This window comes from Aythya ferina (genome assembly GCF_964211825.1).
Source record: "Aythya ferina genome assembly, chromosome: 23".
NCBI classification, from domain to species: domain Eukaryota; kingdom Metazoa; phylum Chordata; class Aves; order Anseriformes; family Anatidae; genus Aythya; species Aythya ferina.
Window position 1 is genome coordinate 2,012,046 of NC_140321.1, and position 23,926 is coordinate 2,035,971.

General features: G+C 44.0%; 1 protein-coding gene across 4 annotated transcripts in view; it reads right to left on the reverse strand.

Annotated features, from left to right (window-relative positions):
* MYO1D (myosin ID) overlaps nt 1-23,926 on the reverse strand; it is a 156,382-nt gene that overhangs the window by 27,065 nt on the left and 105,391 nt on the right. For 2 of the 4 annotated variants that reach the window (XM_084496139.1, XM_084496141.1), the window contains exon 22: nt 4,089-4,843. The exons of the other annotated variants lie outside the window; for them this stretch is intronic. In XM_084496139.1, the coding sequence (XP_084352265.1) occupies nt 4,636-4,843 (208 nt within the window). In that variant the 3' untranslated portion in view covers nt 4,089-4,635. Of the gene's footprint in view, nt 1-4,088; nt 4,844-23,926 lie in introns of those variants that run through there. 4 annotated transcript variants of the gene reach the window in all.

Genomic DNA, 23,926 nt, shown 5'->3' on the forward strand with positions numbered 1-23,926 from the left:
TATTAACACACTGCCTTAGGGAAGTTCCAGATCCTCTGTTTTGACCAGCTGGCCTCAAGTTGACATCAACAAATGGGCACTCAGTCATTTGCACATAATCGTGCAAGATATTGCTAAGCAAATGTCTAAATGCCCAAGGTAAAATAATCTACTTTGCATTCTTAATCTCTACTCTACTTAAAACTGCCCTTGGCAGGCAACCAAACAGATTTTGGCCATCACTAATAACAACCTTCATCAGATCTTGGGGGTTTACTCAGAGGTGCCACTTTGTGCTAAAATGGGATGACTCATGTTTTTTTTCAGGCACAGGGTAAGCCCCAGCAGCTCATCCCATGTCAAGCACCTCTTCCACGCCAGGAAGGATGTTCTCTAAACCAGCTGGAGTGCACAGGTTTTTTTTGGAAACTATCCAATGCCTGGCACAACTATTATGCAGAGAGAACATGGTGAGGGGGCAGAGGAGAACTTTACCTCTGTCCAAAAAAAGGAGGGGGGAAAAGAAAAGGTGAATGTAGCATAAACTCAGGCAGCACAGGAGACTTTGCTGGGGAAGCAGCGTCCAACTGAGACATTCCAGAAAGGCTGCTGTGGCTATTTCTTTAGGCAGCCCCGTCCGACCGGCGCTACCTGTACTGTGCCCTGCCACTGTGACACGTGATGAGCTCGGGCTTGCAATTGCAAGTGTTTCAAAGCAGAGTCATGATGCATCTGAAGTGCATCACTTCTCTTCTGACAAACACGCCACCTGCTTTCATCTCAGCACGTAGTTCTGCTTGCCCGTCAAATCAAACACACTACGTTAATTGCGGGGACAGAGACAAGCACCTAGGAAAAACACAGTCCTTTGCCAGGCTGGGAAAACATAGGTGTATCTGTTGTCGGATGGAAAATCATGCAGGCAGACATGGTAACACGAGCAGGAGGAAAAAAGTGTCAGGACAATAAAAACGTGATGTGGACTATATTAAAATATAGTTCAGTTTACACCAAAGCAGCAACTTCCCCTTAGCTGATGCATTAACTAAACATAAATGTGAACAGAGCTCACATTTATTTCTCATCTCAAGCTTCCAGTGATGCGACACAAAGGAAGCCAGTGAACACTCTGTTTTTCCACACAAGATTATTACAAAGGATGAGATGCAATGGAGGCAACACAGGAAATAAAACATTTCCACTGCACAGCCTATAATACAGGCAATAAAAGGAGGAATACTCCCATTGCAAGCTGCTGCTCCCAGTGCTGCTGTGTGTCACAGTGCTGCAGGGGGCTGCTACAAAACCACCCTGCGGTGACACATTATTAAAGCCCTCTGACATTCAACAAGCAGGCTCATTCAAATGTGCAGAAGCTAAACTTTTTGAATGAAATTCTTTTTAGTCTTAGGCCTAAGATTGAGTTCTGAAGTGAAATAAGTCAATTAAATAGACTTCAAAGTATTTATCCTGTCTTTGCCTAAATCACTGTTTTAATAATAGGTTTGTTTGCCAAGACTTTAATAGCTTCAGCAAAAATATCTAAAATGTACAAGATGATATATGTTCTTGTACAAGTCTTACAAAATCCAACCCACCTTCTAATAATAAACTGTTTCAGGCTTTCATTTGCTAAATTGTATGTGTACTTTGGAGAGAGCTTGTCTTGAACCTGCTGCATAATGAAAGATTTCAATAAATCTTGTCAAACCAGACAAACAAAACAAAATTTTAATTTTACTTTTAAATTGCAGTTGAGTGCTCCAGTAGATGTATTTTTTGGTGACTGCCACACAACTAAGGTGGAGGAGTTTGCTTATTTTTAACAAGATAGTGGCATTGTCTTCATGTGTTAAAGCATTTAGTTGTGAGGTGCGCTATAAAAATTTAACCTTTATATACGCAGGAAAAGATTTGTCTCCTCTGCTTTAGCTCTGGTCTGTAGGGGAGAGAAAATATTACAGGAGGGAAAGGGAGAGAAATATTACAGTAATTGGAAATGACACCTTAATCCCTCTGGTAAGGCTCAGCAGGGAGAATCATTCTGTGCATGCTGTATCATGGTGCTGAGCAGACGTACAGCCGAGGCTAAAGCTTGGCAATACTGTCTGTGAAGCAAGATGACTTTGTTTTTTATATCACTCACTATGAAAGAAACATCCAAATTAATTCACGGTACTTCTGAGAAATAGGCTTTTTGGTGCTATTCCCCCATTTCTGTATGGTCTGAAGAGCCTCCATCAACTTGCCGCAGCTGCATATGATGAGGGGGAGTTTTTGGAGCACTGAGTAATTTTCATGTTAAGGGTTTCTCTTCAGCACGCCGTGCTGAAACACACTGTGCTAAAAATAAAAGAAGATGCCCTCCCTGCCAGCCCACGAGAAGGCAGGCGGGCACCTCCACAGCCCTCCTCCTTCTCCTCCACCTCCTCCTCCTCCCGAACAAGCTGCAGGAAGCCTGATGGCAGTCTCTGTGCCGTGGGAGGGGCTGCAGCCACCCCCCGGCTGCCTCTCACCACCAACCGGGGCTTCGTCAGCCCTGCCACTGTGCAGCCCTTCCCATATTATTATGATTATTATTATTTTTAGGATGCAGAACCGAACTCCTCACATCCCCATCGCGGTGCTGGCCACAAAGCTGCTGCTGTAGCTATGGCAACGTCCCTGGCTCCGGGGACCGCCGGCCCCATAAGCGCTGTCACCCCAAGTCGAGCAGGGCCAGCCTGTGCTGCCACGCAAAGAAATGCCATTTTCCCCCCAAATTGGGGGACCCGTGGGCACATCTGTACTCCCTGCCACTGCTTTCCCCCCTGCCCATCCTTCCCCGCTGGCTCTGGTCCAACTGTTTCCTAGAAAGGCCAGATCGCAAGCCGGCCCCGGCTGTGCAGCAAGGACACTTCGCAAGGCATGGCCTCTCCTTGGCCTCTCCCTGTCCGAGGCCGTGCAGACGATGCAGGAGGATGCTGCCTCCTGCACAAGGGAGATTCAGAAGGCACCAAAGGCGTGCAGCAGCCGCCCGATCCCGCCGGCTGTTTGGAATACTGTATTCCTTTCTGAGGTTTAACCAGCATCATCTGAGCTCTCGTGTTTGCAGAGTAAATAAAAGCTGGCTACAGCATCGTTCTACAACACGGAGATAAAAAGAAAAAACACAGCTTGGATTTGTGTTTACACTTAAGGGTACCTTAATTCATAATAATCTAAATTAAATGGAGTGTGCTGATGACTGCAGTGGAATGCACTGGACATACCAACACGACACTGCAGACAGGGCTCAGGCAGCAAGGACGAGCGCTGTTGCAATGCTCATGCTGAGCAGGAGGCAGAGGCAGGCTGCTCGCAGGGCTGCACCAGCTCCTTGCCGAGCACCGGCACAGCCAAGCTGCTGCCTCCACGCTGAGCTGAGTCAAGGCTGCGAAAGATAATTCAATCCAAAATATTAAGAGCAAATCCCATATGTAAGTTCTGATAACCAGTTGTAATAGGCTGCACCGTTACAAAGACAAGATGTAACTAATATTATGCAGCTTTGCAGATAAAGATCTTTGTCAGTTAAGATTATTAATAGTGTTCAAGTAAATGCTAGCATCTTGTTGACTAGATCTTACGAGCTTGTGATAGTATCATCTCCAGTGTTGGGATCAGTTAAGTTACCGATGCCATATGAAGAGGAAGTAAAACATTTGCATAAACTAAAAATTTTTTATACTTTAATGTGCAAGGATATGAAACTGCAGCACGCCCCCACCGTCACCTTCCTTACCAAGGAAACATCCTCTCTGCTGTATCATTTCTATTTGTGCTCTAAATCACCATGCCTGAGTCATGGCAGAACAGAACAGCCTTTCTTTGCAAAAATATATTTTCCCAACACATGCAGTTACAGAATGTGCTCTGCTCCACAAGCTCCCTGAATATTTTTAATGATGCTAAAAAAAATTAAGAGTTACAATTAAGATGCCCGCAATCATAACTCTTACTTTCTGTGCTACAGTCAGACCTTGACCTCTAATTCCTGCTCTTTAGAGCTAAGCTGACAACATGTAGCAAAACCAAACACAGGATGTGGACACTGTCAGCAGCCTGAAATGAAAACAACACACCACAAGTTTGTCAGATATTTCTCTTTAAAAGCGAATTTGAAAATCTGACACGGCGCAGCTTCAACATGCTGCTTTCCACATGCTGGTGAAAGCCCTTTCCAAGGCAAACACAGGAGCTGAAAGGCAGCCTGTCAGCAAGGGCAGCGTGTCTCACGCTGACAAACAGCCCCGGCTCCCTGGCTTGTTCTGCATGCAGCTTTTTTTGGCACTCCGCTAAACGCCCATGGGGCCAACCTTGCAGCAAAGCATTGCTCCCAGCATCTGCAGAAATGCTGCAGGCCATTATACTGGAGAATGCTGGCTGCTGTCCTGAAACTCCCCAATATATTTGTGCGTCTCTCCCAGAGGCAGAGGATGCTCTTAAAATGAATACTTAAACGTCTTGAAAGCAAGTGTTTGGTTCTTGGGTCAGTCCATACCACCTTGCTTACTATTCCAGCAACAGATGGAGAGAGCATCCTTTTTCTGATACAGAGGCCTAATGCCATCAGCCATACGATGCAATAGCAGACAAACAGCAGTACTTGAGAGCAGCTCCTTTTTCCAGCCTTATTTATTTTGGTACTGCTTTCCTGATCTTGCTCTTCAGGACAGATGCAGCACCTTGCCTGTGCCCCAGTTCAGGATCTCGCTCGGTCGCATGAAACCCAAGGCTGCCAAATTCAATTCCTTGATTTAGCAGTCCTTCCAAGAGGCTTTCCCAAGCTGCTGCTCCTCTGACAGGCTGTGCTGCTGACTCTTTTCCAAGCTTGCTGAAGAACCTGAGGATTTTAGGATATTAGGGTTTCTCTCCATATCTACTTTATTTCCTCAGATAAAAGGTGTTCCACTAATTTTGTCTCCCCTCCCTCCTCTTATCCACACAGTTTCTTGCTTTATATGAAGACCACATAATACAAAAGAAAAGGAATAAATTTAGCTTGTAAGGTTGCCATATTTTTTTCTATGTTTATCACTGCTGTATTTAATTGCCTGCATCACAAGGATCAAAGACAGATGAAGTGGGAAATTCAGTAGGTAGCAAACAAGCGCCAATATAATTTGATGGCTGACTTTCTGCTTGCTGTTTTATGCTCATTAACCCAATTCCTTTGAACTCAAGTAGGAGATGCAGTTAACACATCATTGGCAACCAACCTCCAGGGATGCCGAGAGGGATAAGAGTCCCGGGAGAGCTGGAGAGAGACGAGCCGGTGATGTCAGAATTTCCCAGCCTACACTCCGGTGAGCAAAGCAAAAATTTGGGAGCGTTGACCCAATGCCTGTCTGCTGACGAGGCTGTTGACACGGGGAGCCATGCACGAGCCCTGTGTCCCAGGCACTTTCCCTCCTGTCTCTGCTTTCCTTAAAAATGAGCTTGCGAATTTAATTAATGGATTTACTGATATTCCATCTCATTAGCTATACAGGGTAAGATCAGCAACATATCGTTCAGAAATATTTTAAGAACTTAAGTGGCCTTACTGCTCCGCATATCAGATTGAACACAGAGAGCCACGGCCAGGCGCAGCACGCTGTGGTTGTGAATAAAATTCCTCCTATAGTGCTGTCCTCAAGCATGCCCAATGTGAACGGGATGAGTAACAGTGCACAGAGATGAACCAAGCTGATGGTAAAACTGTCCTGCATCTTAGCAACAGAAATGGAATCAGATGGTGGTTTTTACATTCAAGACAGGCAAGTGTCTGTCTTGTTACAAACTCCATTGTCACAGGATGAAAGCTGATTGCAGCTCACTTGATAAGATGAGCGGTCTCAGGGATGCCAGGGGCGAAGGGGCACCAAGGGAGCATGTGGCTGGAAAAGCCTTTTGCCTTTCAACTGTTCTGCAGTAAAAGCTCTTATTGCCCTTTTTGAAATTCATTGCTTGGAAAATCAGCAGACACTACTATGCATAATCACACGTTCATACCTGCGGTCTGAAAACAAGCAAATCTCTTCCAAGTCATTGTTACCATCAGCAGCGACAACACCCGCTGACACCAGCATGCAGAAGGTGTTTCAGCTGACACAGCCAAAGCAATCAAATTCATTAGCAGCAAGGATGCCTCAGAAGCTGCAGAAAGGGCAGCTACACATCAGGAATCTAATTTGCTTCTTTCCTCACCTTCATTTCATCACCTACCACCACTTCATTGGCTTGTTACCTTTGTTTAATAATTTATATAGCCCCTGCTTAAACATTCTGGTGTGCTCTGCTTATGGGAATCTGTGAATATGTGACTTGGGACTTTATGCATATTTAAGGATATTCCAGCTGGGCAAGCACCTTGAAAAAGCGGTTCTGAGGCTGTTGGAAAGGAAACAAGGAGGATGACAGCTTCAGATGAAACAACGAAACAAAGCCCATTAGCCCTCTTTCAACAGTGTCTGGGTAAAAAGCACGGCACGCCTCAAATGAGATGGGGTGGATGCGTCACCCAGGTAGAGCTATGGTTGAAGATCTTTCACTGGCTGGTGACACGATGAAACCCACCTGCATTCACAACCTGTCTAGACACAAAGGAACTCCATTTTAATTAAAGCTATTTAGCTAACCCTGTGCAAACCCCGTGGAGGCATTCAGTTCAGCAAGGCTCAGACTAAATGCAAACTTTCCCAGGAATAGCTGTCAGCCTGAGCTGGTAAGATGCGTGAAGTGACTGACACAGCACTGAAAGAATTATTTTTGTATACACACAGCTGTACTGACACAGCATTTTTGGCATGGGGGAGTGAAATGAGATGTTCAAGACAGTTGTCCTCATAGATAAAGGACCCAGAGCACTCAGAGCTGGTCGCTGTCCCCTTCACCATGGCATGTAAATTCTTCACTGAACAGACTTCAGCCTTTCCTCTCCCCTGACATTCACACCTGCTTCCTCTCAGCCATCTAAAATCCTAGCCTGGGTGCCCAGGTCCCCAGCTCAGGCCAGACCACATGCTCTGTGAAATGGAGACAAGCATGCTGTGAGTGAGGGTATGTAGGAAGGAGACACAAACACAGGCATCGCCCAGAATTCAGTTTGACCCAGCACAATTCACCATGAGGTTACCCAGGTAAGAGCAAAGAAGAAGGGTTCTCAGGGCTCGCTCAGGCAGCTACAATTAGGCTGGTAGAGAATGAGGCTGGAAGCGGCGCTTTGGGGCAGAGATTCTGCTTGGGAGGAAGCTGACATTTTGTAAGCATGTAGGAAAGTAAAGGACTTTCCCCTGAAAGTTTACAGTTAAAAAACCCTCCTGGTAAAAACTACAGAGCTGTTGTATACTTAACCTTTTCCTTTCCAAACTTGTCTCTGCTGACGTTTGATATTTGAGAGTGAAAGAGGAAATACAGGTCTGTCTTTTCAAAAGCAGCACTCATCTCAGCCCGGTTACCTCTGCTGGCACAATCACACCGCCTGTCCATCTGTCAGTCCCCACTCTGTCCCACGGCTGACAGACAGAAGACTAATACACAAGTTAATTTTTCACTTAACTGCCAGAGATATCCAAAATAAATACCTCGCTGATGGAAAGGCAAGCCAAACTCAGCCTTTCCACGTCCCTTTTGCTGGCTGCAATTAAGTGGGTGCCTGCAGATCTCTGGAACTTGCCCTGGCAATGCTGTGGGAGGATGGACAGAGAAGAGGAAACAGCTGATGTGCCAGCAGTGGTGGTACTTCAGACAAAGAGGACCTGGTTCTTGGGCAACCTGGTTTTATCTGCTCCACTGCTGCTAGAGAGCCCACTGAGAGTGATGGGTGCTCCCGTTAAAAAGTACAGCTTCCAGAGGGAAAACACTAATGCAACGTTAACCTGTAATGTGTCTTTTTCAGGTTTATGTCCTATAACTCCTTCTTTCCTTACTGTTCACAAACCACCTCTGCCCCAGGACTGAAGTTGGTTTGGTTCTGGGTTAAAAAGTTCAAAGGTTAGAAGTTAATTCAAGACCAAGCATCCACCAGTGCTCCCAGCATAGCCAAGCACCCCAGTCCACCTCCTAGCTCACTTGGCTGGCTGCTGGGTTCAGCATATCCCTATCCAGGGGGCTGTCCCAGAGCAGCTCAGTAACCTCCCCTCCCCTGTAAAAACAACAAAGTAAAACATGGGCAGATCAAAGTGCAGAAATTGTGCTGGAGCAGTCAATTATCTTGGGTTTTGCTGCAGGAGCTCTTGCACCCAGGCTAGGCAAGTGCAAATGTTCAGACCCTGGTGCCAACTACCTTAGTAAGCTATATGACTTCCACAAATACTTTTACATTCCTCCTTAAGACAAAGGCTTGAAGCTGATTTGCACACACAGGAAGAAAAATGCTGGTTGCATTCTAACACTGCACTAGACAGAGCACTGTTGACCAGTATTTCCTAAGAATTTCCTTCCAATCTGCAATAAAATTTGCATCGAGCTAAATTTGTCTGAATTCTTTAACCAAACCCAAAGCTTACCAGGGAACAATCTCCTGCAAACAGAGCATCCCTTAGAAGCTAGGTTGAGAGACATACAGCTTTTATCTCCAAGTCTTCCAAAATAGAAACTGACCTAAAAAACAGGTTAGTGCTGGCCATCCTGCCATTTCAGACACTGTATTTAACAATACAAGCACACAACAAAGTGAACACACTGCTGTTAACTATACTACAAGATGTGTGATCATAACTGACATTCATCTTGCATGAGCAGCCAACCCTCCACAAGGAATCCAGAGTCCCAGGGAGTTTACAAACACTGAGCGATCAGCACCAACTCCCTGTGGGTTCAATATCAGTCACTAATTTTGCTATCTTTCTCAACACAAATATGATCAAAGCATGCCTCTAAGCCCAGGGACAGGATTAATGGTCCAAATGCAAGTCCAGCAGCAAAGCCCCCAGGCTTTCAGGCGCACCCACTGACCACCAGCAGCTCAAGCACCTGCATTTACAGCTACCTGGCCCTGAAGAGGAAATGCTGGAGGCATACAGGAACACCCGGCATTGAAACATCTTCAAGGCCACACATCTCTGGCCGCCTTACAAGTGGCTCCATTCCCCATCCTCCCTCTGATTCACATTATTGTGCTGAAGTACTGCATGCTGATCAAAGACCAGCAAGGTTGCTAAGAGAAGCAGACCTGGTGTTTGAAACGTGCTCATGGAGAAGAAACAGCTCAGGCCTCGCAGTCACAGCTGAGAGAGGTGGTAATAGAATTTTGGGTGTAACCTCAAAATAATCAATCACACTGGATACTTCAAATTTTATAAAAACACACACCTCTGCATGTCCCTAAGCTGGCGCTTCAGCATGTCCTGCTCCTGCACACATGGAGGCTTCACAGTGCCCTTCAATCCCCATCTCTCCCTGCCCCTGTTCCCCCACAGGTCCCAGTGGCTGGGTGCTACTGGCAGCCCATGGAGTGGATTTTCCTGCTGGGCTGCAACCAGCAGCAGACTTCTGGGGTGGCAGCTTCCACGCAAGCAACTCTTTTCAGTTTCATACACATGTGAAAAGCAAAGCTGAAGCCCCCAGTACAGAGAGGAGTCATCAGCACTGATCACTCAATCATTCGCAGTGCAATTACTCAGCCACTCAACCCACAGCTGCAGGAGCTGTCTTCACACCGGTGGGAGATCCTGACACGTTATTCCCTGTCAGGCATGACGTGACACATCCCCAGCATCCACTGTTTGCAATAGCATATGCTAGCGCAGCGTGTGGTGAGGCTGAGCACTTCAGGCCCACTAAGGTATCAGGACTGGACTCGCTGAAGCTTTCTGCTAAGCGAACTCCCTCCAAGCTGATTGTTCTGCCATGGTCTGAGCTCAGCCACATACACCCTCCTCCTTCGTCTTACCATTCATGGTTTCTCCTAGCTGACTTGCAAGATACAGTACTAGTGGAACTGTAGGCGAGGTACAAGAAGACTCTTAGCATTCAAAACTCTTCATGTAAATCCTGATTGTAAAGCAAATTAATTCCAGTCTGAGCCAAACTCAACCAGCAGCTGGGCAAACACATATGCCTCCAAACTGCAAGCATACAACTTAAGCAAATATAAGTAGCTGATGAATGCTTAGGGTAATCGCATCCTTACCCCATTTCCTCCAAAGTAGTATCAGTTAAAACCAGTGGAGACATTTCCTGCTCAGATTTCAAGATGAATGGTGGAGTTAATTTCCTAGCACAGGCATCTACTGCTACTTCAGAGACCTTGGGGCAAGTCCCTTGCCCCAAGATGCCACTGCAGAAAGGCACAAGTCTAAGGCCCTGTGTCCGACCACCAACTCCATGCAGATTTCTGACACACCGCCAGGCATTTAAAGACAGCGCTGAACACCTATGCTTGGGCAAATGAATTCCACTCCAGTCTACTAGTTCAATCTACTTCAAAGCTCCGTTTAATGCCTGAGTCAAGGCACGAAAACATGTGCTGCAGTGATCTCCAACTTATGTTGGCTAATTCCGGAAAATGTTAAGATCCTCTATAGTATCACCCAAAAAACGACACTCTCAGCAAAGCACAATGGAACACCTGCTGGCTGTTGATGTGACATATCTACGATGATTAAGTGTTTTACTCACCAGTGTTTCCCTCTTCAAAAGTTCCTGGGAAGAAGTGTGACTCTGGATTTGGAAGCTAACACCAAGACCCCCAAGTGCCAGAGTGCCTAACCCACCTGTGGCCAGCAAGTTTGCAATTCCAGGGCCACTGGGTTCAGGCACTAAAGATACTTCCTTTGCCCTTTCCTACATAAAAAAAAAATATATAAAAAAAATCCATTCAGATGCTGTAATGTCCTGTACATGGCTCGAGGGCACCCTGAAAGCATCTTTTGCGCTTCCATTGAGACTGTGAAGTATGAGTGCAGGAATGCACTACAGCCTGCTCTCCTAAATAAATACTCCTAAATAAATACTGTCCCTGCCTCTCGCGCCCAGATTTACATTTCCATGCTTCCCCTTACCACACTGTGAAACTTCTTTTTCCTGTTGGGTTGAGCAAGCAGCAAGGCAGCAGCTCCCACCAGGATGGAGGGCAGCCGAAACATCTCTGCGCAGCAAAAGGCAGGAGATCAGAGTTTGTCTCTTTAATCAAAATGAGTGATAGTCATGAAACTTACAGAGAATGATCTTTGCTACCTCTCTTCCTCACTGTCAAATCTGAGGATGCAGCAGCCACATAAAACCATGTTTCCCTGGGAAACCAAGCTAAAAATAGCCAGGCTGGCTGGCTCTGGAGACTGGTCTGGAGATTTTAAAATTGCAGTTAGAACGAGATATTACCCTGGGTTAAGTATCCGGATTACTGATGCTGAATGCTGAAGATCCCAGTGTGAAGCCTTGCTGTCCCACCTACCACAGGGTCACTCTGAAGAAGGCCGACCTTCTTCCCGAGCACAGGGAGGAGCTCGCTCGGCCTTCACGAGGCCGTGGGGGGACCAGGCCTGTGGCAGGCAGCCTCTGGTCCGGGCTCCCTGGTTTGGAAACACCTTCAGCCTGGGCTCAGCTTCCAGCACATGGACAGCACAGAAGTGCAGGCTGAAGCCAGCCACAAGCCCCCTAACCCAGCCCAAATCCACGGTGCCTGAGCACTGCTCCAGGGGCATCAGCTGAGGTCCTGTGTGATTCACCATGGCTGGTGTGACCGTCCTCTGGCACCTTCATGAGATCCTGGTCCGTGGGACCAGGGCTGGGGGCTGCTGGGGACCGAGGAGTATGACAGGAGCTTGAGTGCTTCTGGCTGCTCTGTGTTTTTCCATCACAAAGATGTCAATGAAACATTGCACGCTGTCAAAGTGATCTACGCAAATACGAATACGACATATTTCTGTTAGAAGGAATGCCCCCCCCCGCCTCGAGGCCCAACTGCAAACCAAGCATTTCTGGAAGGGAGATGACACCCAGAAGGGCACAGGGCAAGGATGAAGCCATCTCTATAAATCATCCCTGGCCTGCCCCAAGAGAGCGCCCTGCAGCTATCCAGATGGGGTGCCAGAGAAGGAAGAACACTTTCCTCCTTGCCAGTATCAGCTCATCATCTGAGTTCACACCAGGAAAAGCAAGAAGGGGAAAAGCAATCCTTTGTGCATTTAATTCAGAATCTAATTACCTTGTATAAATTAGTTAGCCAAGGTTTCCACCTAAGATTTAACACATAATAGCCTATGAATCACATCTCTGTTACATGATATATTGTGCCATTTATATGTAAAAATGCTTTATACAAGACACCCTGTGGACTAGGGATATTAATTTATAACACAGTCTCTGGAAGATTAAGTGAAATTAAAGAAGATAAGGAGATAAGACATTTCTGCTGATCAATGCGTCTTAATGAGGAACATGCTCTATGTGCATTTTAAGGTGAAACCAGCCATCAGAGTCTGTACAGCCATAAGGTCAGTTGTCCTATATGAAGGCGGTATACATTAAAAGCTCACTGATTGCAACAAAGATTTTCCTATCAACAACACTGAAGCTTTTACCTTCTGCATGTTTTGTCTGCTGCTTGTACTGTACACTTTTAAATACTCTGCTTAATCTGCCCAGATTAACTCATGTGGATACTGACCCAGGCAAACACTATTCCTCTCTCTGCAGTCTTTATTTTCCTCCTCCCACAGTGACCCACGTCTCGTGGCAAGAACTTTTCCACCAGCTGTTCCATTCAATCCCTGTTTAGTTCCTGCCAGTTTACGAGCACCCCATGTAAGAGTGACAAGGATCACGCCGTGACTGAAAACAGGCACATGCACCCTAATTTCCCTAATGAGGCAGTGGCACCCACTCCAAATGCTTTTAGCTCACTTTATAAAGAGCGCTAATCACGCAAGTTATTCCACCCAAAGGACAGTGCACAACAGCCACAGGCAGGGGCTGACTAAGAAGTTGCACTGAGGGATGAGGTTCCTCCTCCTGAATCAGCAGTCTGCATCTCCAGCAGCATGAAACTGTTTTCATGTTTATGCTGTCCCTACCAGCTCCTCCTCACTACTTAAAAGAGAACAAAACATTACTTACAGTCTAATTTTAAGCTAGTGTCCTGGAGCCAGAAACTGAATTAATTTCCATAGATACTGAGTGATTTTACCAGTACAGTGGAGCTAATTACCTCCTCTCCCCCCATCTCCATTATTACTGTCACCTCCTGTAGGGACAGCACAGAAGCAACATCCTAGCCGTATGAATGCAGCACGCAGCAGTGACCCAGAACTGTCTGGAAGAAGACGGTAAATGCTCCCTTAGCATTTCATACATGCCAGACATGAAAATACATGAAAATAAACCCTAATGTAAAAGACTCTCAAACTTCTGGACTCAAAAAACTTGAGAAAACAAACTTCTTGCAGTCCAAATAATTCTTATTTTATTGTATATGCCTAAAGACAATGCGGCTTAGCTCCAATAATGCAAAGGTGCCAGGTGCCAACAGATGCAGAAGCCACCCAGTGGTAACTTCATGTTGTGTCTTTATGCATCTGCTTAGAAATTCCATTTTGATTAAAGATAAGGGAATTTAGACTGGCATGAAAACATGGCATACCAGGTATAAAAATTGAACTTACTAGAAATGAGTGCTTTAGGTATGATTCCTTGTACACGTGTTTCAACAGATGTCCGTATCATCCTGTTGATATCCTTTGTAATGGTAGGATCAATTTATCCATAGCACATATGCATTCAATTGCGAGCATCCAAAAGACAGTTTAATCACAGTATCCACAAAGACATGAGCACATGTCAAGACAACTGTGTTCCTTCTAGCAACACTGGCCTGATGTGTGGGTGAGCAAATACCCAGGAGCATGCAAGTCTTTCTCTAAAAGAATGTGTACAGAGGAAAAACTAGGAAAAAGAAAACTCAAGAGGTGCAATATGCACCATGCTGGTGTCATTTCAACTTTCTACCCTGGACTGCAAACCTGAATACAATAGCCCCATCAAATACACTGGAGTGAATATAAAGCATTTATTGAACAATCACCTCTGTTGGATCATTTTCACCAGAAAAAAATGATGCTCAACACAGGCCTTTAACAGCACTGCTTAGGCTCTCCAGGATAGAAGCTAGAAGCCTAATTTTCCTCAAAAATGAAAACATTAAGGCATCCTGCGATGTAATGGCATCTCTTCAAACAACAACACTGCCTGCAAGCAGAACACAAAGGCTTCTGAGCAGGGAGACCAAAGATGGGAATAATACATCACAAATAAAAAAAAGAAAAATCTAAATGATGCAATAAAAACATTTCTTTTCATAAACTACTGTTAAACAAATGTGGGCCCATATTTTGCATTCATTATCATTCCGCTAGCAATTCCTTAGAGATTGCAAGCCAGCCAGCCTTTTAGTGCACACACTAAAAGAGATGAGGAAAGAGGATTTTAAGTAGGTCAGCAGTAAATATGATCAAGATGGATCTTTTTTTTTGTTGTTTTTGTTTGCTGTCAGCCACTGGAGTCCTTATTTGAGAGAAACGCTAGTGCTGGGAGTAAACAGTTCTCAGAGGAGCAAGATGGGCATCACATTTAGAGAAAAATGTGTGTCTGTTACCTTTCTGAAACAAACCTTTTACCTCTGCCATAGGCAAAGCTTGTGACATGAGCTTGCTAGCAGAGCTGTATGACGAGCACCGCTAGGACTCGCCAGGCACAGCAGCTGCTTGCTCTGCCTTGTGGAAATGGTTATGTAGAGGTCTGCTGATGAGGAATATGGGGAAATGTAGCTTGGGATTCTATGCCAAGGGGATTTTAATGGAATTACAGCATTATTGTCTTCTCTTTCTAATTTCCTTTCCCACCCTTGGATTTCTTGAGCTAGGGAAATCAACCTCAAAAGATCCCCCTCCCACCTTGCTGAATAGTGTGTTTGGAGAAAAAACAAAACAAAACAACAAAGAAGGTTTGGGAAAAAAACAAAACCAAACGGTCCCTTTGTTCCATGAGCTCTGGGGATCACTGTGTGCTTGCGTAAGGGTGGGACAGAAGAGGGATGGGACAAGGAGAGGCAGGATGCCCGGGAGAGCAGCTGCCTCCTACCATGCCCCCCTGCTGCTGTGCTGGGAAGCCAAGGCCAGCCGCAAATGGAGGGATGTGCCAAGCCCAGAAGAATAGCTTCACCGTGTGGATAGAGGCCCAAACTGCAGCGGATGCTCAAACCCTCTAAGAGGATGACAACCCATCATCTACCATTTCCTGAAAGCCTTCATGGCAGAGTGCTCTGTGGTGCTCTCGTGCTGGAATCCAGGTGCGGAGCGCTGGCTCCAAGATGCTTTTCTCCTGCTGCGTGCAGCACAGGACCCCACTGGTTTCAGAGCAGGAACAGCCCTGCAAGCTGCTCAGGTCCTGTGTTTGTACAGCACTTTCCCCTCTGGCGTGGAGCACTGACAGTCTGCAGGGACTGACTGGCACTGGTGCCATGCAGCAAGAGAGGGAGCATGGAGAGGGCAGAAAAAGGAAAAATACAACTAACAGCTTAAACCAGTGCAAGACATTCCCAAATATTCAATAAAAACTGGATTGTGGCTGCATGAACAGGAAGAAGAGAATAGTTTGGTTTCATTTTCAGATGCGGAGACATGTAATGCTATTTCAAATTGCAGTTTACATCCCACTCAGCTCTGCCTTAACAAAACAAACTAGCATGTAGTTTCTAAAGCTTAATTGTTTAGTAGTCTGAGAGCAGACGGTGCTAGCTTTCTCAGGGGCCTCAGGGATGTGAGCAGAGATGGACATTGCAGAAAATGACTCTCCAATATAGTGGCTTAGAAAGTTTTAGCATTTCAGGAGTTTCCTGGTCCTGGCTGAGTACCTGGCTGTTGACCATGCCCATTGTGTACTTGTAGCTCATTCCACCTCATCTTTCCTCATCAGTGGAAAAAAAAAAAAAAAAAAAAAAGCCAATGAAAACAGAAACTTGCCCACCTTAGAGGCAGAGTGCAACATCTGACATGATCAGAAGGTGGAAGCAGTAGGTGCTGTTTGGGCTTTCCTTGATTCAGTTTTGTCTCATTTACCTTTCGGCACTGAAGCAGCCAAATGAAGTCCCTGACGAAAACCAGCTGTAACAGAAGAGCATAAGCACCCCCTCATCCCCAGCTCAAGCTGCACACTGCAGAGAGGGCAGATCTTTGGAAGCAAAACCTCTCCTGCCTAGCGGTACATGGGCACATGGGTAACGAGCCCATCACATCAAGTGCATTTTGCCAACTATTTATCAAACCACCGAGTGTCATTTGAAGAAAATGGCTCATTGTTTTTCTCTCCGTAATAGCTGTCCACTGAAGGCTGCGGAGATGCTGAAGGCATGTATAATCGCAGCCGCTCCCATTTAGCTCCCAGGAAAAGGCAGGTCAAGCTGAAGTACCCAAAGGACACCACGGAGCCTCATCAGCAGGCAGCTATGGCACAATTTGGCTCTAGCAGGGCAGTAGGGTAAGTACTGGAGCCCCTGACCAATGCTTTAAATAACAGAATGGTTACGGCAGACATTTCTTGCAGCAGTTCAAACACCACCATTTGGGTTTGAACTCATTTAGTTCTTCCAAAGAAAAGCAGCTGTTGTGCTGTGATCGTCTGCAGTCTCTCCCCACATACATCTCTCAGAGTACTTGATGTTCTGCCTTTTTTCAAAAAAACAAAAAACAAACAAACAAAAAAAACAACACAGGTTTTAAGGCAAAACAGCATATCACTTTGATCATTTCCAGGCTTCAGAGCTCTAACTATGATGTGCCCCATTAGCCTGGTACCAGCAGCACATTTTAAGGCTAGATTCTTTAAGGTGACATTTGATAATGTGGATTTTGTTTCAAGCATCCCTAAGTGCTATGACTGCCCCCACTGCAGCATGGTGCAGAAATCAGGGACAATACAGCTCATGTCAGTGTTGTCCTCTGGAGCTTGTGATACACAAAGGCACAATCCAGCAACCCCATCTGGGGACAGAAATGCCTGAGTTCCAGCTGAGCAATGGGTTCAGAGCCACTGGACAGAGATTTATCCCAACTTCAGCTCTCTTGGGATGTGCAGTATCCCCCACAAAGGGGCTCCTGGGGATTCATGCCCTGCAAGACCTTCACATGAGCTCCTGGGGACTTATGCATGCTTTGAAGTTGCCTCCCGCCCCAAACAAGCACACTGATACGCAGCACATGCTAGATTCCATTGGAAGTTGATGAAGAGCAATGGAAAGCCACAGTAATGAACACTGCTGAAGGAGACACTCTTTGTGCAGTCCTACACCTTGTTCTGCTCCCTGTGGGGTGCCAGAGATAGCACCTTGGAAAGGAAGAAATTCTGCTTTCTAAGAGACAAAGCCAGATGTTTTTTTCTCAGAGCCTGTCCTCAGCACTGCTGTATAACACACCAAATTACTGCATCACCAAGGGACAAGCCCTCTAGGGCACGATCCAGTCATCCAAGGCCATCTTCCCTAGAGTAAAGGCACCTGCTGGGATGCAAGAGCCCTCGGAGCAAGAGACCCCATCCATCAGTCCTTCACCATGTGAGAGATCACCCATCAGCATAGCTACAGGCACTGGAGGCTCTGGAACTGGGTACAAAATGTAGAATGGGGATTCCACACCAGCTCTCTCCTTTCCTTTATTTCTCTAGCCTTCCTACTTAATTTAAAATCAAACCATACTATTTGGACAGTAAATTATTCCATGTAACGACTGAGCGACAGACAGGATCAAACAGTTTCATTCTTATAAGGAAATTTACCTCGGATCATTCCTGACACCTCTCTTTTGAAAAGCGGAGAAAAAAAGCAGTGTTTAAGCAATGGCAAATCAAAACTGATTTAGGGATCTGAAGGACTGAAATGAAGCCAACACATTAAAACTAACCGCAGAATTTATCATAACTACACTTATGCAAATCTTTTTGATATTACATAAAAACCAACACTGCATTATTTTTAGGAATTTGGCACACTAGACTAGAGCCATGGACAAAACATGCGAGCACATATTTCTCTCAGATATTAGAGTAAGAAACACGGCAGCAGAATTACAAGCTGGAAAGGGAAAATTTATAAAGAGAGCAATACGCTGAGCGCAATATATTAAGTAGATATACTTCAATTTCATACTGTAAATTTGATCCCACAGACTGTACTGTCTTTTTCCAGCCTGCTTTTTAACATGAGCTGTAAAACTTCAGCTCAGATGACAAGTCCTGAATTCATTCTAAAAGGAAAAAATAAAAACTGTAAAGTTTGTCAAGAATCAAAAGGTGATTCTTTGGGGGTTAGTTTGTTGTTGGCCAAGTCAGGTTAGTACAGCCACATTAAATTAAAAATTTACTTGACCCTATCTTTAGGAAAAATTGTTGGGACCCAGTATTTTACCAAATTTTAGCCTCCATTTAAAAATTAAGTTCCTTAGACATTTTCAAAAATATCAAGTACCAAGCTAGGTTTCTTTACCACATCCAGATTTTATCAGACAGATGCTTCACACTTTCTAGAGAACAAAACAAAACCAACCTTCTACCCATAAATATGTAGTTATGCACAAAAGTCACTAATTACTTTTGAAAGCAGTCTCAGAAACAGGGCACCTTTTTGAGAATAATTCAAATACTGAGTTCACAGGATGAAATGCTCTGGGTGATAGATAAATAGAAAGAAAACAAGTTTAAAGGAGAAATTTTTGGCTCTGCCAAAGATGCTATGAAGTAGGAAACTGGAAGGAAAATTTCATTAATATGTACTGTTACAATACTTTATTTAATACAAGAATGTGAAAAAGAACAGAAACTATCCTGATGAATTTGATCAAATATCTAAAGAATTCAAGAGAAAATGCACATATTTCCCCTTTGTTTCAAACATTAAACTAGGAAGTCTATTTTAATATTTTTCCACTCCTTTAAAAATATAAAACCCTTGAAAACAATTTTTGTCCTTACCCTCACAAAAACATCTTTTTTGATATTTAGCAGATCTCTCAGAAGTTGAAGGCGTGCAGTTAAAAGGCAAAACTGTCCAGAAGCTTGGGTCTAGATTTGCTGCTCCACAGAGCTGATGAACTCAGCACCTTTAATCAGAAATATTGAGACTACACAGAGGAAAACTACCCCATAAGTGACTCGCTGTAAACAGACGGCAAACACATCAACTTATGCTGATATTTAAGCATCACCTATGAGACATTTTTAATCTCCAAAGGCTTGTAACTAGCAGCTCCTGGATGCTGGCAACCCCAATGTGGTCAGTCAGCAGCAGCATCCCACCTAACAGGGAGGAAACAGGTTAAACATTTGGCCGAGATGCCACAGCGAGTGCAAGAGCAGGCACAGGGATGTGAGTGAGTCTGAAGTTCTGTGTTTAGAACAAAAATACATCTGTATTCATTCTGAGTCCAAATCTGCATTTTTTGAAAACAGATAAGTAAAACATGCTCAGCTCGGTCAAGTTACAGCAGACTACAAACTACAAGGGGAGTGTACAAGATTACTTCTCTTGTAGCTTGTTTTCAAACGTAGTGTCCCTTTGCTTAAGCACAAGGCAGATGGCATGAATTACAACCCCTCCCCAAATAAAACAAAAATATAAAAGTTTTATATGCCTGAGATTTGTGGAGCGGGGAGGTTCCCAGCATGCAGGCCGGCGGATGCCAGGACAGCTGCTCGGGGCAGATGGGTCCTTTGACAGCTTGATAATACGGACTTGCTGGTGAAACTAAGCCCTGGTAGGGACAGCCAACGTGGGGCCATCTGTTTACTGGAGAGGAAAGGCTCTTGGAACAGCAGGTAGCCAATGCTTTGGTTGAGAATTAAACCAACAGCAAGATCAACAGTATTTACAACCTTTACTTGTGCAGCTACATACATACAGCTGGCAGCGCAACTCTTCCACGTCAGGCTGCTCCTGCGCAATGCTGTAGCACCGCGCTCAGCTTCGAGATGTGACCTGGGATTTTTGCACGGTGTGCACCACCAATGGCTTTTTAGAAGATAATTTCTGCTCATGTCTGTTTGTTAATGCCAGGCAAGGGAATGGTTTGCTTCAAACCTTCAGAGTCTTGGATGAGTACCAAGCATTGTAGTTTAAGACTGAAAGTAATATGGTCAGAAGGTGTACAAATTGATACACTGAACACAGCAGAAAACCAATAAGGACTCTTTTTTTTTTTTTTTTTTTTTTTTTGTAAGATGAAACATTCCCATTCAGCTGTTCACATAATGATACCTTCTCTGGGGAAAATCCACAACACAGCATCAAAAATGAAGCTCAGTTGGGAAGGCTGGTGCGCTAGCAGGAGAATGAAGAAACTCTGCAATGCTGCACCATGATTACTGCTCAGCAGTGATTTCTTTAATCATTTCTATATTCTGATCATCAATTTCTCAAGGACAGTAGGGATCTGGACATAGCCCCATAAAAGGGCAGAGAAAATGTTAAGTGCTCTGAAATATTATAATGTTCACATTTGGCAGCATGATGGCTTCTATAACACCTAGACAGGAGGAGGATGGGTTTGAATTTTCTATTCTAGGACATACAAAGCTTCTAGGACACACAGCTTCTGATAATCTAAATGTTCTTCTTTTTTTTTTTTTCTTCCCCAGAACACAAATAATCCTTCCAGTTTCACCGTACTGCCATAGACAGTCCAAGAAGAGAAAGGATTAATCTTTTTTAACCCAGTGCATCCACTAGCTGGGGATGAGGAATGAACTGTGTACCTCAAATAACACTTTTGAAAATATTGCTAATAAGACCAAACATCATTAGTTAATGACATATCAAACTAGTATGATGGGCTGGAGAGGAACTTTGGGTCACTGAGGTATTGTTTTTATCGGAATTATGGTTACAGAAAAAAAAAAAAAAAAAAGGTTCTAAATTTTTGAAGTAATCAATGATTATTTATCTATTTATTTTATGTACCCTGAAGAACATTTCCTCAATAACCTCTACACAAAACAACTTCAGAAAACACCAAGCAACCAAACACTGAAATTCCATCTCCTTCAAAGAACATCAAGCTCCAATAACTTCTGTCTACCAAGATCTCCATCCAGTCCAGGAGGACCCTGAACTCCTGCCTGGCGCTTTAGCATCTAGGTGCTCTTTACAAAGCAGACAGTATCACAGTTATCTTCTACTGGCATCTGTGTGCAACTTGAATGTGTTTCAGCCACAGCAGTGTTCTTTCCAGTGAATTTCAGAGAGAATTTGTGTTGTCAATGGGAGTAGGACTTGGGAAGGAAAAGCTGACCAGTAAAACTCATTACACTCAATGGAATATCATAAAATATAATAAATTGCTACTATTATGTTATCAGACAAAAGAATTGACTTTTAGATTTAGAGGTCAAGTATGCAAATAAAGGACTCAAAATTTTGCAGCAGAGATTAAACTCAGCCTCTTGAGAGCCCAATCCCCTCTCCAGAGCTCACTTTATTCTCAACATAAATCCAGGACTGCAGGAGACAAAGTTATTTGCACTGTGCCAGGAACATATTGAGAAGTATAACAAAAGGCTACTTTTTCCACCAGGATGTGAGACAGGGAAAGCTTCCCTGGTCAGGGGGCTCAGGACCCATGTCAGAGACAGTGAATGAGCTCTGCTCCAGCAACAGCATCAGGAAGATGAGTTTTAAGAAAGGAAACAATCCTCTTCCAACTACCTTAATGAGTTCCCTTCCAGGAGGGCAGTTCTCTAGATAAACTCAGTAGCATCAATAGCTGAAGAAAACTTTTCCAAATAATACAAAATTTAAAAAGAGAACATTAAGAGTTCATCGTGGTGATAGAACTCTTCTTATTCATGCCTTGAAGCCACCAAAGCAACAAATCTTTCATCTACACAATGTATTCTCCAAAGAAAAACTGTCATTTCTTAATCCCAGTTACAATTGTGTGGTTAACAAACCTGCACAGGAATTACCAGAGATGATTATAAAGATCATAAATTAGCCAAAGGCAAACCTTAGCTAAATACTAGAAAAATTTTCTAAGCCACAAAGACAAGGTTAGAGAAATTAAGCTTTTTTTTTTTTTTTTCATTTTATGTATTTTATTGAATAAGGAAATTGTTTTTCCTTTTGCCACCACCCTGCTGCAGGGTTGAGCACCTGGTGCTTAGAAGCTGACAGCTAACTGCAGGCTAGGGCTCCTCCCAGACAACAGCAGAGTTTTACTAGAAGTTATGAATAGAAATCCTGTATAAAAACAAAGCTATTTATGCTCCACTCAAGCACTGAAAAAAAATGTTACAGAAGAATCTGATATGAATAAAGTCTAGCCCTTTGTCAGGATTCAGCCGATGATAACAATGGTGTCAGCCACTGGCACGGCTGAATCAGAACTAAACACGGGTTAGTTGGCAGTGGTGACAAAGGACAAATCACATTAAATAGCAATTTAGAAGCAGTTTGTTTCCAGCCCGGTTTTCTGAAGCAGCGCTCAACTCCTTTTGATCTTGTCTAGCCTACGAGAAACCCCCAGTATAGATGGAAACTTCCAGTTAAAGAGCGCTCATCATGAGCCCGGCTGCCGGTGCTGCTGACACCCACTGTCAGCAAGAGATAATTTTCATAGCATTCACAAAGCTTAAGTGACAGATTAATTTGATACCAGCAGTTGTAACACCCTTCCTTTGTGTGGAGGTTTTCTGCCTTATGAGGGATGGTTATTTCCTTTGAGTAAGGATGGCTGGTTAAGAGCACGCTATCACCCATGGATTTTCAAACACCAGTTTGGGCTCCTCTTCCTTCCCTTCGGTCCCAAAGAAACAAGAGTTTTCATCAGTATTGTCTCTTTGAGGTGGTCACTAACTACAGAAAAAAAATGCTTCTGTCTTAACTTACATGTAAATCTAAGTCTCAGCAGTTAATAAGGTTTCTACAAGAGAAAGGTACAGTTTTTAAACAAAGGGAAAACGTTAAGCTGATTAAAGTCAGCAGAGTTTCCTTATGAAAGAGCATCTTTATGATAAATCAAAGTGTTTTAAACCTCTTGCATGACACCTACGCCTAAGCTGGAAGGTCTGTTTCTTCATAGTGGAGGAAATAAAAAATATTGAATTTATTTTAAACAAACTGGGCTCTCCTGCTTAATGATTTGTGTTCCAGATTGTGCTCATAACTGGGCTGAGGACTGATTTTCCTAAATAAGCAAAATAAAATCATGTTGATTTTTTTTTAATGGACAGCATCAAAAATGTATAAATTGCTCATCCTTACTCCTGCACAATGGATTGAAAATGTGCATTTACAGACTGCTTCTTTCCCTCTACCTAGCAAACACTCATGCTATTAACAAAAATCACCCAGGAGGCAGCGCTCTCAGAGCTTAACCTTAAACACTGCTATTAAGATAATAGCAAATTTAAAAATCTTTCACTTAAATGTGTTTGCAGAAAGCTTTGTTTGCCACAACATGATTTGTTACAAAGAACAAAATTCAGAAAAAAAACATTTGTGAGTTCTCCTGTTCCAAATATATTTAATCTCCCCAAATTGCCTGCAATTCTGGACAGGCTTTATTCTGACACTCAGTTTATGTAGTTCGGGGGATTAGGGGCATCCTGCACTCATCCAAAGTTTGAAGCAATTCCAGTGTTAACAAATATTTATGGCTGGAGCTTTGAACACTAGAAAAGCAGTCAGAAGTGCACTTTTCTTCTCATTTTCTCTCTTCACAACTACTCCATTTCAATGCAGCTGTTTCAAGAACTTCCAGGTACAGCCAGATCACAACTATTAACTGCTTTCTAACACATCAAGCAAGGCCATTACCTAATACAGTCTCAAGAACCACTCTGGGAAATATTTCAAAGCACAGCCAGTCTACACAGAGTGGATACGTATTAACCAGAGTGGCTGCATTGGAGGTGTGCATGGAACCTTGCAAAAAGCACAACCACTGCAGCCCTCTGCTCCCCA